This window comes from Oenanthe melanoleuca, chromosome 4 (genome assembly GCF_029582105.1).
Source record: "Oenanthe melanoleuca isolate GR-GAL-2019-014 chromosome 4, OMel1.0, whole genome shotgun sequence".
In the NCBI taxonomy this organism is placed as follows: domain Eukaryota; kingdom Metazoa; phylum Chordata; class Aves; order Passeriformes; family Muscicapidae; genus Oenanthe; species Oenanthe melanoleuca.
The window spans coordinates 14,705,535-14,720,479 of record NC_079337.1 but is presented as its reverse complement, the minus strand read 5'-3'; the positions used below and the strand labels follow the sequence as shown (position 1 = coordinate 14,720,479).

General features: G+C 43.7%; 2 protein-coding genes across 6 annotated transcripts in view; one reads left to right on the top strand and one right to left on the bottom strand.

The window, feature by feature from the left end:
• LIN54 (lin-54 DREAM MuvB core complex component) overlaps positions 1 to 4,722 on the bottom strand; it is a 38,804-nt gene extending 34,082 nt beyond the window's left edge. The window contains exons 1-2 of one of the 5 annotated variants that reach the window (XM_056490258.1): positions 4,586 to 4,722; positions 3,144 to 3,243 (exon numbers count right to left, since the gene is read on the bottom strand). In XM_056490258.1, the coding sequence (XP_056346233.1) occupies positions 3,144 to 3,150 (7 nt within the window). In that variant the 5' untranslated portion in view covers positions 3,151 to 3,243; positions 4,586 to 4,722. Of the gene's footprint in view, positions 1 to 3,143; positions 3,244 to 4,133; positions 4,222 to 4,585 lie in introns of those variants that run through there. The other 4 variants (XM_056490261.1, XM_056490262.1, XM_056490259.1 and 1 more) reach the window with 4 other exon arrangements.
• A 78-nt stretch (positions 4,723 to 4,800) lies between these two features.
• On the top strand, positions 4,801 to 13,840 carry COPS4 (COP9 signalosome subunit 4). Its single transcript, XM_056490263.1, has 10 exons — positions 4,801 to 5,143; positions 6,233 to 6,312; positions 7,039 to 7,190; positions 8,234 to 8,337; positions 9,064 to 9,217; positions 10,287 to 10,437; positions 10,723 to 10,893; positions 12,235 to 12,350; positions 12,707 to 12,791; positions 13,282 to 13,840. The coding sequence occupies exons 1-10, from the start codon at positions 5,067 to 5,069 to the stop codon at positions 13,413 to 13,415; spliced, it is 1,224 nt and encodes a 407-aa protein (XP_056346238.1). The 5' UTR covers positions 4,801 to 5,066; the 3' UTR covers positions 13,416 to 13,840.
• Positions 13,841 to 14,945: the final 1,105 nt, after the last annotated feature.

The following is a 14,945-nucleotide window of genomic DNA, read 5'->3' as shown; positions in this document are numbered from 1 at the left end:
CTAGAGATGCTTTAACAAAATGAGTGTCATGAAACCAGAAAAAGATGAATCCATGAGGAAGCTATGATTAACAAGGGTAAATGGAAAAATTAATCATCTAAGACTGCAAACTCACCATGTTTGCATATGTAATAGCAGAGTGAAAGCAAATAGCTTTAACACAGTAACAAAATATGTATGTGGAACACAGACAAAGTAATTTCCATTCTCTTTCCCAATCCCTACATAAGACAAGTCATGGAGGCAGTTTGTCTGCATGCTTCCCAGACAATCATGGCTCTAGGTTTGTCAAATATACTACCAATGGCAAACCACAGCATGGAAAAAACCCCAAACTCACTCCTCATCAAATACTGAATACATAACCAGTGTAAGTATCCAGGTTTTTTTCCAACTGTTACAAGGAATACTTAAGAAAATACCAGGTGTTCTTCTACCACAAATTAACCATCTATAGTCACAAAATAGTTCCCAAGGCAACCATAATTCCCTCAACCAACGCACACCATTCCCTTCTCCTTACTGTGCACTCTGCTCAGTGAGTGCTCGCTGCCTGAGACACCACACAAACAACTGTGCAGTGGATCAGAAGAATAGGCAAGGTACACAAATTAGCAACTCCTGTGTGTTTACACTTGTCAAGTGATACATATATGAGAATTTTATATTACACAGTTGAGGTTTTTGGGTTTGTTTTGTTTTTTTTCATGGGAAGATGGCTTATGCTCATGTTTCCACTGTCATGTTTATAACAGAGGTGCTAGTTGGTTTCTTTTTAAGACTGGACAGAGAAAAAAAAACCACCAATAAATCAACTAACCTCTTGTCCACATACCAGTTATGAGGAGATCCTTCTTCCCTTGGCAAGTTCTGAGCAATTTATGCTTCCCTTATAATTTTAAAAGGAAAAGCAAAAGCTAAAAACCTTATATGTCAACAAACTGATAATTACACACGAATAAAACAAGCACCGGCTACAATTTTATAGGATTTACTGTGAGCAATATCCTAGCACTATCTTTATTGCACTGTTAATTTCAAATAGCATCATTTGCTACTCTGTGTGTACATGAGCAGCAGCATTACCTTCCCTGTATTTCAATTCCCTGTATGTATTAAGCCAGCACTACTGCTAAAGGTCTCCTGTCCACCTTTGGCACCTGCCTTTTTGTTTCCATACATTTTTCCTCTTTGTGCTAGCAAACATCTGTATAACTGCAAGGGCAGCCCAGATAAAGGAGCCAAGCAGAAGCAAAGCCATCCAAAACCAACTGTAGGTTGTCACAAACTCATTTTCTCCATGCCACTGAGACTGGTGCTCAATCCAGGAAGAAAACTACTCCACAAAGTAGTAAGCAAACTCTGGTGAGTCAGTGTGCTGAAACACCTCTGTTCAAAGTCTATGAGCACCACAGCAGCACCAAGGGATCACACCTGAAAGACTTTGCACAGAAACTATAGTTTCACCCAAGGAAGATAGACTTGAGTCTATAACAGAAACTGCTGTTATTCCAAAGGAATAAAAACCCCCAAACAGTCAGTCCCTAAAGATGGGGTTTCAGTATGTATGTACCTAGAACTCATACAACAGATCAAAACAGACCCAACACTAAGGCCATACATAACATCTGATGGCAGAAGGATTGAAAGGGATTCTGAAGGGGAGTGATGCACAAATTAAGGAGCTACCAATCTACATCCAGATCTGGGACACGGGAGTCTCTCACATCACGTAGCTTTGTGCCCCATGACTAATCAAGGGATTATTCTGTTAGTCTCCCTCTTTCTTGTGCAAGAACATTCTTTTCCAGACTTCTAATGTTGTCAGGTGAGCAAGCCTAGTCACAGGCTGTACTGAAAGCCACATGCTGCTTATCAGCTTTCCGAGCAACTGAGGAAACCAAGGTATTCAAATAAAAGGCCTGGCAAAATACAAACCTTCAAAACAAGAGTGCAAGAGACATTTTCCACTTCTCTTTGGAAGCTCTTGAAACTAAGAAGAATAATAAAAAATACAAAGAATCTTAAGTTTATCTCCTAGGTGCTTGCTATGAAGGGCTCCACCACACCCTCCGCTGCTGCAGTGTACAACCTCTGTAGGACATTAGAATGTGCCTCTCACAGTATGTGACAAAGAAAGCACTGCTTCTATAGCCCGTATAGAGAACAAAAGCACAAACATACCAAGTGACAGATAGGGAACCACAGCTTGTGGCTGAAGCAGAAAACAAAACACAACACTCCCAATCTACCTTAGTTCCCCCGCAAACATTTTTCAAACAACCGTAAGGGGGAAAAAAACCTAAGGGGCTGTGACAGCTTTTCCAAATCTAAAATAAGATATTTCAATGTATGAGATAACAACATCTCTAAGGTTGAATTCTTACAGTACTCTTCATCACCACCCTTCTTATTCACCTGTAATTAGCAGATACTCCTCCTGAAAGCATTTAAAACTTTTCAACAATTCTGACTGAACCGTTCAGAGCATTCAGCTACAAAGGATCTGAGCGTGGACATCACTGGAGTATAAGCAAACCAAACATCAGCAGATAGTTCTTGATACATAAGCTGAACAAGCAACCTTGCATAACAAACTGCTGAAGCTTACCCCATCACAGCAAGCATGAAGTACTTTTTTAACCCATTAGGGCAGCTGGGCTGTGTTTTCAAGCACACTCTCCAAGCCAGCCTGTATGACCGACTGGCCTGCAGAACAGAATGGCCACACATCTCTCTCTAGGCTGGTGAAACATTGTACAAGGCATGTAACTAACATGTAACTCAGGGACAGATATGTAAACTGGATGTCTTGACAAAAAATAATTTAAAAAGAATAAAAGACAAGTCTAATGCATTTTATTTTACAAAAAAATACCACAGACAGAAGAAATATATTCAGCTGATAACCCACTATTCTTCTTGCCTCCAACAAGCTAAAAGTTATTGTGATGAAGATAACCACATACTCAAGGATTGAGCAACCTGCCTGTTATTGCAAGCTTCATGTAAACATTGCAAAGTGTATTTCAAATTATTTCTCTATATTCAATATTTCCTACAGTAACTGTAATATGTTTCAAGAAGCTGTACAGAACAATGAAACTAAGGAAAGATGATTTAAATACCTGTCCTTTCCTCACCTGACATCTTAAGTCTGAGAGCTTTCCTCCTGATTACAGTATATTCCAGTGGACAGTTTCACTTGCTCTCAATGCCACAGAGCTTTCCAGAACCCAAATCCTCAAAATCAAGCATCGCATAATTAGTACATGACATGCTTCAAAGTCAAGGCCACAAAAAATTAAAAAGACATTCTGAATACTGATATACCTCATAATGAGCAAGATGGTGACAAGAAAAGCTGGGACTATCCCAAAAGATGGTCTGGCTATATTCACAGAACCACAGAACTGTTAAGTCTGAAAGGCACCTCTGGAGATGAACCAGTCCTACCTCCCTGACAAGACAGGGCCACTTGGAACAGGTGACACAGGACCATGGTCAGGTGGGTTTGGAATGGCTCCAGAGAGGGGGACTCCACAACCTCCCTGGGCAGCCTGTTCCATAAAGAACATTAAGTTCTTCCTCATGTTGAGGTGAAACTTCTTGTATTTTCATTTACAGCCATTTATCTCTATCCTGTTGCTGAGCACCACCAAAAACTCTTCCACCATCCTCTTGGCACCCACTACTGAGATATTTATATGCATTAATGACATCAGTCTTCTTCTCTAGACTAAACAAGCCCAGCTCACACAACAAGAGAGCTGCTCCAGACCCCTCAGCATCTTCTGGCCTCCGCTGGACCCTCTCCAGCAGCTCCCCGTTTTCCCGTACCGAGGAGGCCAGGAGCGGACGCAGTCCCGCGGGGCTGGGGCTGTCCGGAGCCGGGCAGCGCTCGCTCGGGGCGCAGGTGCGCCGTGGCACGGGCTGAGCGGAGGCAGCCGGAGCGAGCATCCCGCCGGCACGGCCGGGACGCGCTCCCCCGCCGCGGCCGTGCCGGGGGCGGCCCGCTCTCCCGAACGGCGCCTGCCGCCGGCCCGCCCGGGCCCCGGCGCCGCCCGCCGCGCTGCCCCCGGCCCGGAGCGGCCGCGCCCCGCTCCCCCCGCGGCCCCCGGGCCGGCTCTCACCTGGCGGGGGCGGCCCGGGCCCGTCAGCGCCGCCGGCCGCCGCCGTATTTCGAAAGATCCGCCATTTTCAGCCCGTCACCGCCGCTCCCGCCCCCGCCGCACCTGCCCCCGCCGCCCCGCCCCGGCGCCGCCCCCGAGCCGCCGGCCCCAGCCCCTTCCGCACCGGCGGCTCCCGCGCACACCGCGCTCCGAGGGGCAGCGAGCCGCGACCCCGCCGCGGCTCCGGGCGCCGGCCGCAGCCGAGCCCGGGGAGGGGACGCGCCGGGCGGGCAGCCCCGCGGCCGAGGGGCGGCCGGGACCGACTGTCCGCGCCGTCCCGGGAGCCGGGCCCGCCGCGGGGAGAGCGGCCGGCGAGGCCGGGCCTGTTCTTTCCCGGCGGGAGGCGGCTGTCAGCCGTGCCCGCACCCCCTTCCCTGTCCTCCCGCCGCCTCTCTCCCGCCCCTCGCACTCACCGGGCGGGCGGGCGCTCTCCTTCTGCCTGCGCTAGCGCTGCCTCTGGCCGCTGCCGGCGCCCCCGGTGCCGCTCCCGGCGGCCGCGGCGGCGGCGGCCGCGCCCGCGCCGATCCCGCCGCCGCGTTTGTTCAAAATCACGCGCCCCGCGCCATTCCCCCGCCGCATCCCATAATACCGCGCCGCCCTGGCAACCGCCGGCGCAGCGCCCCGCGCTTCCGGGACCGCCCCGCCCCGCCGTCCGCTTCCGGGCCCACGCGCGGGCGCCACCCGTGGCGGAGGCGGCGGCGGCGCGGGCCGATCCCACTGGCGGTGTCAATCCCGTGGGATAGCTCCGTGGGATACCCGCCAACCGCGCGCGCGGGGCCCGGCCCGCCCGCGCCCCCTTCCCGCGGCCCGCGCGCGCTCCCCGTCACGTGACGCGCACCCCCGCTCCTCCCGCCAGCGCGCGCGGCTCCATGGTGGGAGGAGGCGGCTGCCAAGATGGCGGCGGGCGCGGTGAGGCAGGACCTGGCGCAGCTGATGAACTCCAGCGGCTCCCACAAGGACCTGGCGGGAAAGTGAGTTGCCACGGTTCGTCCCCGCGGTGGGGCGAGGGCTGCGAGCCGCCCGCGGGGTGCGGGGTGAAGGGGCGCCCTGCCCTGGGAGGGTGGGTCGTGCCCAGCGGCCGCGTTCGTTCCGATAAAAAGGAGACAGAAAGGTTTCACTTCACACTTGTGTGGGTTTTTCGTTCACGCTCCCGCGTGTCCCCTCAGGGCTCGGCTGCTGGCCCTGGGCTGTGCCGCAGCGGGAGGCCGCGGAGCTTGTTCTCTGCTGCCGTGGGTATCTCAGCGACTCTTTCCTTCTTTTTAACAATTCTTGCCCTTTTCGTTAGGTGGGTGTTTGGACTGCAGCCCTTAGGAGTTCAGCTTCTCGTGGCGCCATGTGTCACACAGCTTTTCACTCCGAGAGTCCACTCAGATGCGGATCTGTCACCTGGAATTCTTTGTCTCCCTGTCCAGTTGCTTCTGTTCTAGGGGGGCTGTGTCGCTTTTAGGATTTCCACGTAGAACCTTGGAAGTTTTCCCCTCAAAATGTAGCTTCCATGCAGATGTAGTGCTTTATCAGTATCACACACTAAGGCAAAGTTTCATTCGCTTGCTGAAACAAGAAAAGATAACTTGATATTTTTTCAGTAATAAACACTTGAAAACTTGAAATAGGGTGCACCTGTGTTCATGCCAAGTGGCTGTAACATATTTATCACAACACTGTTTCTCAGTCACATTGAATGTGGCATTTTGAATGTTTGACTACCTTGATTAATCTAAATCTATGACCAATATATTTTTCATTACTTTTTCTATGCATTATACTGGGCATTTGATTATTATTATCTTAAACTTCCAAAATTCCACATATGTTCTTAGATAATAAAATGATGAGCTCTGTTACCTGAGAATTTAGTCCTAGGATTCAAGAAGAGACAGGTACCAATTCCAGATGAATGTTCATGACACTTGGAAACAAACTGGTTGGGGAATTTTGGCCTCAAGGTATAGAAAATATGAGCAAAAATAAGGTTTTGACATAGAAAGTAAGCAGAGAGGCAGAAGTTCTTGGTGAAAGAAAGTGTGATTTTTAACCTTTTAAAATTTATTTATGGACAGGTACCGTCAAATATTGGAAAAAGCCATTCAGCTGTCGGGTGTGGAACAGCTTGAAGCTCTGAAAGCTTTTGTAGAAGCAAGTAAGTGTGTCTGGTGTAAGTGGTTGTACACTGAGTGACAGCCAGAGGTCTGTGGGGTTGTGTATTTGTTAGCTCTAGGGAGGCTGTGCAAATGCAATGTATTTTTGTCCTGTTGGAACTCAGACACAACAGGGAGAGAAACTCTCATCAGCACACTCAGAAGTGAAGAGGGAATGGATTTGTAAGCTTTGTGGTTATTACAGCTTTCCAACCTGTTAGCACTGGAAGGTGAAAACAAAGCAGTCTTTGAAGTTGGTACTGGATGCCAAGTGGTATTTGAACTGACAGCCTCCTTCTTCACCCATTTTTAAAACTGCCAAGAAATTGTTAGGGTTTTTTTTCGTGTTGTATTGGATATTTGGCTTATTGAATATCTCTGTAAATTATATCTGCTGTAATGTTTTTCAAGTTGAGAATAAGCTTAATGAGATTTAGCCCAAACAAGTACTTTGTCCAAGATATTTCTGCAACTGAGAACTATAAATCAAGGTGAAAAATTAATTTTTTTAATTTGTCAGGGGTTAGAACTCTGGTGACCTCTAGTGTAAACAGTTTCTGGAAGAAAAGAAAAACCCACCTTTATAAAAGAAGAAAACAAAATCTCCTTCACTTGCATACAGTTTTTAAAATTGAAAGATTCAAATTTAATGTAAAAGTAAACTATCATCTGTAGTGAAGGCACTGAAAAATACTGCATCCATTCTGTGTTTTTCTTCTGTGAACCAGTGGTGAATGAGAATGTCAGTCTGGTGATCTCTCGGCAGCTGCTGACAGATTTCTGTACACATCTTCCAAGTCTCCCTGACAGCACAGCCAAAGAAATCTACCACTTCACCTTGGAGAAGATACAGCCCAGAGTTATTTCATTTGAAGAACAGGTGAGAGATCAATGATGAGGGAGGTTTGGGCTTGTGGGTTTGGCTTTAGTTTTGATCTTCCTTGTGTGCTGACTATTTCAAGACTTTCAAAAAGCTGTTCAAAACAGATATTCCTGCTTAGAGTCCAGATTTTCAGTCCTGTACACAGAAAATCTGAGCTAAATGCAGAGAGCACTTAGGACTGTGCAAAGGACTGTGCTTTGCTTCATTGGGGTGATGGACTGTAGTTCCTGTGCTACCAGTAATTGGCTTGTTACAATGAAACAATACTTGAGCTGCTGGAGGTGTCTAGAGAGACAGACTGCTACTCTTTGTATTGCCTTTTTCCCCAGTACTAGAACAGACAGGTGGTGTGAAGAACATGCACCTTTGTCCTGGTTTGAAAGACAATAGCTTTTGTTGAAAAATAGCTTTTGTTTCAAAATAAATAAATTTTCTGTCTATGTTTATTTTAGCCATGATCATTTTACCATGAAAAAATATTTTCTTGAAATCCTATTCTGCTTAACTACTGAATATGCTGCTCTGCTTTTTCAGTTCAGTTCTGTGGTTTGTTGTATGAATGTGCAGTATCATCTTGAGAGTTCTTAGAGAACTTGTTTATATTAAAGCCCTTAGGATCTAGTATTGGAGTAGAAAGTCGAGGCAGTTTCTGCCATGATTTTTATTTGCTTCTCTTTATCTTTTGTCTTTTTAAGAAGCTTTTACTCTCAGCTAAACATGGTTGCATACATGTCATCGTGATTGTGCATAAATTAAATCAAATACATCAGATGATGTATTTTTTTTACCCACACTTCCAGTAAAAAACCCAGGTTGTAAGCATTAATACTTTGCCTGCTGACAGCCACTCTCCAAAGTAGAAGTTTCTTCATTTGGATCTAATTGCAGTTCACCTCATTCCTACCTCACAGGCATGATATGAGGTGTAATTGCAAGAAATGGCTTGTGGCTCTTGGTGCTCCAGTTGAAAGATTTGTTTCATCGTTTTAAAAACTTTATAAATGGTGGCTACTTCTGATCTTGAGTTTTTTGTTCTTCAGGTGGCTTCAATAAGGCAACATCTTGCATCAATCTATGAGAAAGAAGAAGACTGGAGAAATGCAGCACAAGTGTTGGTGGGGATCCCTTTGGAAACAGGGCAAAAGTATGTGACACCCAGTTCTGTAGTGTTATCTGTACCTGCTATCTCTGAATTGAACTGAGCAAGTGAGAATTTTGAGATTTGCTGCACCAGAAGTCACCCACTGTTAATTAGTCATGTTGATAAACAAATCTTCTTAATAGTGTTTTGCAGAAATGTTTCTCAGGTTATTGAAAGGTCCTTGAAAGGTGGCAGTTTTTCAGTGTGTCCACCTTCTCAGTTCAAAATGAAGGCATAGTTTGAAACTGGATATTAAAAATGCAGCTGGGGATTCTTCTGTTTGTTTTAGTTTGGTTTGGTTTGTTTTAGTTTGGGTTTTTTAGGTAGAACCCTTGCTGTGACTTTTCTCTGGCGTTCCTTTGCCCTTTTTCAGTTTGCACATAGAAGGAATTGCTGTAAATTTTGCCTATATAGCACCTATTTTTTGCACTGCAAGGTTGATTCTTAATTCAAGTGGCTCACCACTGGTGGAAAACTTCCAGACCACAAAAAACAGATTGAGAGTTTGTGTCTTGGTGAACAGCATTGTTTCTACTGGTGTTTGCAGGAGCTAGTTCTGTATTGGCATTCATCTCAAATTTCCTTACTCTGTACAGAAGGCACTGATTGCATAGAAGGGAAGAAGAAAGCAGGATAAGACAGATGCTGCTAAGTGCTTAAGAATCATAACTCAAATCAAAGCAAAGGTAGTTCTGGAGCAACTCTGAGCACTTTTTCTTTCTCCTACAGGCAATACAATGTAGATTATAAACTGGAGACCTACCTGAAAATTGCCAGGCTGTATCTGGAGGATGATGACCCAGTTCAAGCAGAAGCTTTCATCAATCGAGCTTCCCTGCTTCAGAATGAATCAACTAATGAGCAGCTGCAAATCCATTATAAGGTAGTCTAACCTGCTTTATTGCTTTCTCTTTCTAAAGGGAGACAATTCCATGATGAGATGCTTTAATGAACTGCCTCTAAAACTTTCATCATGAGAGAAGAGGCAAAGGGAAAAGCTATATGGTTTTGGGAGCTTGAGAGACACATTCTAGCAATAATTAAACAACTCATTCCTTACCATTTGGAGAAAATAAAAACCAGGTTAAAGATCACCTGAAACATTGTTGAAAATACTGACTCCACCTTTGTCTAAAAATCTAAGAGGGGGAAGAAATTGCATCCTATATTAGAGATTGTTGAAGTCCTCCCACCCCCTAGGAATTAAATAATAAGTCCCATACATAAAAGTAGCTTAAAGTCTTAAGTAGTAAGTTAACTGCTGACATTGCTGCTTTTTGTGGGTTTACTGTGTACATAGTTCATCCACAAATTTCTCAAATCATTTTAGTAACTGATGAGCATATAATGTAACAGAACTGGTCAAGTGTGGTGGTGTTTAAAATTCTGCAACACCAAGCAGATGTGGCATGAGCAGTAACTCAGCATCTGGTGGTTTTAGTTTGATGGTTTTCCCTTTCCTTTTTTCCTCATCCTGTGTTACATTTTGAAGTGTGCACTGAGTTGAAAGTGTAAGTATTTTCTGTGAATCTTAGAGAAGCTCAAGGGAAGGAAGAAATATCAGGTGGTGTTCCCATGCTGAAAGGGGAAAGCAAATACTTGAAACATGAGTTGCTGTCTAAGTGGTGGCTGTCAGTGTCAGTAGTATAGGGGAAACACACACAAGCACAGTATCAGCTGTACAAGATTTCAGTTAGGCTCAATACCTTGGCTTTTAGATATTTGCAGTGCTTAAGACATAAACACTGGTGGGAAATGCCCTTTCAATTGATATCCCTGATACTTCAGCAAGGACTTGTCAAGTCAAGTTAATTCTTTGAAGGCACACATTTCCCTGGAAAACAGAAGAGAAGTATTTACGGGGGCTATCTCTTGGTAGTGTGCCGTTTTTACACACCTGTATTACGCAGCCACCTCTGCTTTTCTTTTTCTGAGATATCCTTCCTTTCCAGGTTTGCTATGCTCGAGTACTTGACTACAGAAGAAAGTTCATTGAGGCTGCCCAGAGGTACAACGAGCTGTCCTACAAGAGCATAGTCCATGAGACTGAGAGGCTGGAGGCACTGAAACATGCATTGCATTGTACTATTTTGGCATCAGCAGGTAAAATGCATCTTACATTTTTGTGTATATGTATTTCCCCTGAAGCAAGTCAGCTTGTGTATTACTTGTATTCCTGAGATTTGGTGAGGAATCCGAAGTTGTGAACACGATGTCAGAGTTACATGTTGGCAAACTGTTATCTCAGAGCCAAATTCCTTCTTCAGTAGAGCTGCTTTGGCTGTTATTTGCATGCATTGGGGAAAAAAGGTTTTCCTTCCTGCTGTTTACCTCTAAGTACTCTTTGTTCTGGTGGTCAGTTATGAGAATTCCTCTTGACTTTCCTAGGACAACAGCGTTCCCGCATGCTTGCTACTCTCTTCAAGGATGAGAGGTGCCAGCAGCTTGCAGCCTATGGGATCTTGGAGAAAATGTATCTGGACAGAATTATCCGTGGAAATCAACTGCAAGAGTTTGCAGCTATGCTAATGCCTCACCAGAAAGCAACTACAGCTGATGGTACACACTTCTCTAAAACCTTGTAATGCTAGGTGTTCATCCATGGGAGTTAGACTTCCCAAATCAGTCAAGAAGTGCCATGGAAAAGAGTTTATTATTGCTTATATCATTATTTAAGAAGTATTTTTCAGCATGTGTAGTTAGATAGTAAGCTTCTTAGATATAGTTCTGATCTGGCAAATCTTTCTAATTTTCCATTAAGGTTTTGAAATAACTCTTCTGGAAGGTAACTTGTTGTGTTTTCTTTTGCTGTCCACATACAGTCCTTTTCATTGACAGTTTCCCAGTGTTTCTAACAGAGTCTCTGTCCTTGTGAGCTTCTCAGGCACTGAAGGTGCAGAGTAGGGTGCCTAGAAGCCCATGACATGCATAGGCCATAAATGGTCTGTACTGATGATACATTTATTGGAACTGTTTCCTGACTTGACAGGAAGGCAACATAGTGAGGGAATGGTTTAGACTTGACACAGGTCTCCACTGACATGACACAGTCCTGAACCTCTGAACAGTCAGAAAAAATGTCAAGTCATGAGTTTACTTTTATCCTAAACATGCTGGTCTCAGTTTTCTGGATTGGAAGAATATAGAAGTGGAAAAATACATAAGCATGAAATACCTCTAAATCAGGAAAACCTTCCTACTGAAAAATAATTGCTGATTAAGGAAAAATAAGTAACCATGTACTTACAGAAGTGAAAACTGGGTTAAAGGTACTTTACTTGCTAACAATGTGCTGCATTCCTTCCCTTGGTCAGTTTGTTGTTTATTTATAACCTGTACTGTTCGTCCTTAAAGGATGCAGGTTAGCTGGTGTTTAATAATGTGCTTGTCTTCAGCTAGAGGTTAAGGGGGAAATGAGTTATACTGTTGAAAACTCTTCAGTCAAGAAGAGAGACATCAGATAAGGCTTTATCACAAACTGAGTAAGAGAGGGGTTAATTGTACCCCTAAGAGCCATAATGAATAATAAGAAAACCCCCAATGGTCTTTCCATTTGTTACCCTAGAGTCACAGGAGGTCAAACCCCCTCAATTCAGACAGTAAGTCTTGTAGCAAGGCTACAGAGTAAGAAAGCTCCACTTGCTTACTCTAGAAATAAAATTAAATGAAGGATTTATCTGTTTTAAAATCAACCATGTGCCATCCATTTGTTTTTGTCCACTGTCCCTGTGCAGTTTAGCAGGGATGCAAGGTAGATGCATCTGCACCTTCTGTATATGTAACACTTCTGGGGGAAAAAAAAAAAAAAAAGAGAAGTGTTTTGTTTGCTGTACTATATAAACTGACATTTCAATCTACACTAATCTTTTGGTTTTGTTTTATTCTCATATAACCCTAAAGGTTCCAGTATTCTGGACAGAGCTGTTATTGAACACAATTTACTGTCTGCAAGCAAACTTTACAACAACATTACCTTTGAAGAGCTTGGAGCATTACTAGAGATCCCTGCAGCCAAGGTATTAATTTCCTACCTTTTTTTAATTTTTTATTTAACAAAGATCATGAATGTCATGAGAAAAATATGTGGTAAATATTAGAAAATTTTGTTAAATATTAGATAATAATAATATTCCATGTTATGAGGAAGGTTAAATATTTAGCACATCTTATGAGAATGGGAGTGGCACAATGTGGAATGAGCAACAGTGGAGTTAGATGCCACCTATAGTTTGTCTAATCATTTAATGAGTGCTGTCTGTAGGTTCCTTCCCCCCTGTGTGTGGACCTGGTTAAAAACCCATAAGACTGTTGAGTCTGAATAATTTCTAACTTCTTTGAGAAAGGACTGTTTCTGACATCCTTGTTATTCCAGGCAGAGAAGATCGCGTCTCAGATGATAACTGAGGGTCGCATGAATGGATTTATTGATCAGATTGATGGAATTGTTCACTTTGAGAGTAAGTGCAACCACAACATCATTTGTTTTTTTAGCATCTTTCAGAGTGAGCTTTTCTAGGTGGTGTCTGCCAGGGTAAGGAATTAAGTTTATTAATAATTCTTCTGCCTGAAGTGAGCATGCTCATCCTGCTGTGGCCAGGAGATGGCAGAGTTGGCCACAAGGGACAGCCTTTGACACCAAAAACTCCCTACTCTGCATCCTCTTACCCACAGGAAAATGTGAATTTATTCCATCAGTCTCCTTCTAGGAACAGGTTCACCAGGAAGTCCTGTGTTCAAATCTGCTTCAATGCAGGAGTTAGGCTTCTAACAGGCAGCCAAAATAATTGTACAGTACAGTACAGAAGTGATCCTGATGTCCCTGCAAGGAATGCTTCCTCTGTGAGTTAGGTGAGGGCAATGGCAAAAGGAAAGGTTGCAGTTGACAAGGCAAGGGAATTGCTAAGACTTACTTTGTTTAGTATGAGTTGTTTTTTCTTGTCTTCTCAGCTCGTGAAGCCTTGCCAACTTGGGACAAGCAGATTCAGTCCCTGTGTTTCCAGGTGAACAACCTGCTGGAGAAGATCAGTCAGACAGCCCCGGAGTGGACAGCACAGGCCATGGAGGCCCAGATGGCTCAGTGACCATGCCCTGCTGCCCCAGTGGAGGCAGGGGAGCTGAGCAGGACTGGGAAAAAAACAAAAAACCATCTTCACTTCCTCATCTTCTGCTTCCACTATGGCTTAGGACACAATTAGCTAATACCATGTTTGGTGTGACAGGCTCCCAGTTCTCTGATCTTGGATTGATGCTCTTGTTGCCTCTGCATTGCACTCTGCTTGTCCTGAAAACTGTGTTTTCCATTTAAAAGAAGCTGTAACGTCTGCAGCAAGCTTTGGGTTTGGTTTATTTAATTTTATTTTTTTCCCACTGTGTTGCTATAGCTTTGTAGCCCATTACTTCCTATGATGCTCATCCTGCTGTGAAAATAGGAGCACCATGTTTCTTTTAGTTGTAATTATTCTAATAAAGGCTGAGATAAGCCACTTGGTTTAAAGCGTTGTAAGGACCTGTGGGTTTGGTTTTGTTTTCATTTTTTTCGTAAACTGTAATTTGAAATAAATCAGATTTCTGTGATTGCATTTTCAGCCCCTGAAAATGTTGAATGAAAACCATTTTTTCCCTTCTTTGCTTAAGCAAAAATGCAAGTCAAGGTGTCATGTGATAAGCAGGACTAACTTGAAATGCTTATGCACAGTGATGAAGTACAAAAATGGCCCTTCTGATGTTTATCAGTTTGGGGTTGAGCAATCTTTCTTGTGCTTTGCCAGATACACACATTTAACAAACATGACAAATATTTGGGTCTTCAGAGGCTTCTATGCTTGGTTAGCTCCAGTCTGTTGGAAGCTCCATCCACTCAATTGCATATCTAGCTGCATACCTTGGATCCATCATATTTTTCGGTTCTTTAATGGCTTAGAGAAACAAAACCAAGTTGGCTGATGAGGCAAACATCCTTCAAGAAAGGAATTAATAAGTTTCAGGATGTCAAGCTCAGCAGAAACTAATTGCTTTTAAATCAAAATCTTTAAAACAGGAACGAGCAGCATGCACACTTGCTTTACTTACACTTGTCATTGTTTGTAAAGAGTGCTTTGGTTTCGAGGTGTGTTGACTCTACTACTCAGTAATAAACTGTCAAGTGAGTATATATAAATTATAATGTTAATATATATATATATAAATTATAATGTTATATATATAATTATAATGTTCTTTGCTGTGCAAGTACTGCACGTCTTAGTACAATAGCATCATAAAAGTAAACAAAGTGATGACAAATGGTGAGAGTAGGCTGAAGAATATTTTGACCACCTATTTCCAAGGTAAATTACTTGTAACTTGTTGGAAGTGGGACTGGCTGAGAATTTGCTCTCCCTTCAAGAGAAATACTGATGTAGTCATTATTAGTTTGGAGCCTGTTGTTTTTCTTTTTGCTTGTGCTCTGACTTTGCACAGAGCTCTTCTGCTGGAGCATGCCCTTTGCAGGTGGAGGTGTGCCATTCATATACATTCCCATTTAGGTTATTTGCTGCTTCAATCTTGTACTTAAAGGACTGGATTGTCCTAAAAAGCCGTATCAGTGTGTGTTCACAGGTGTTTTGTGGACC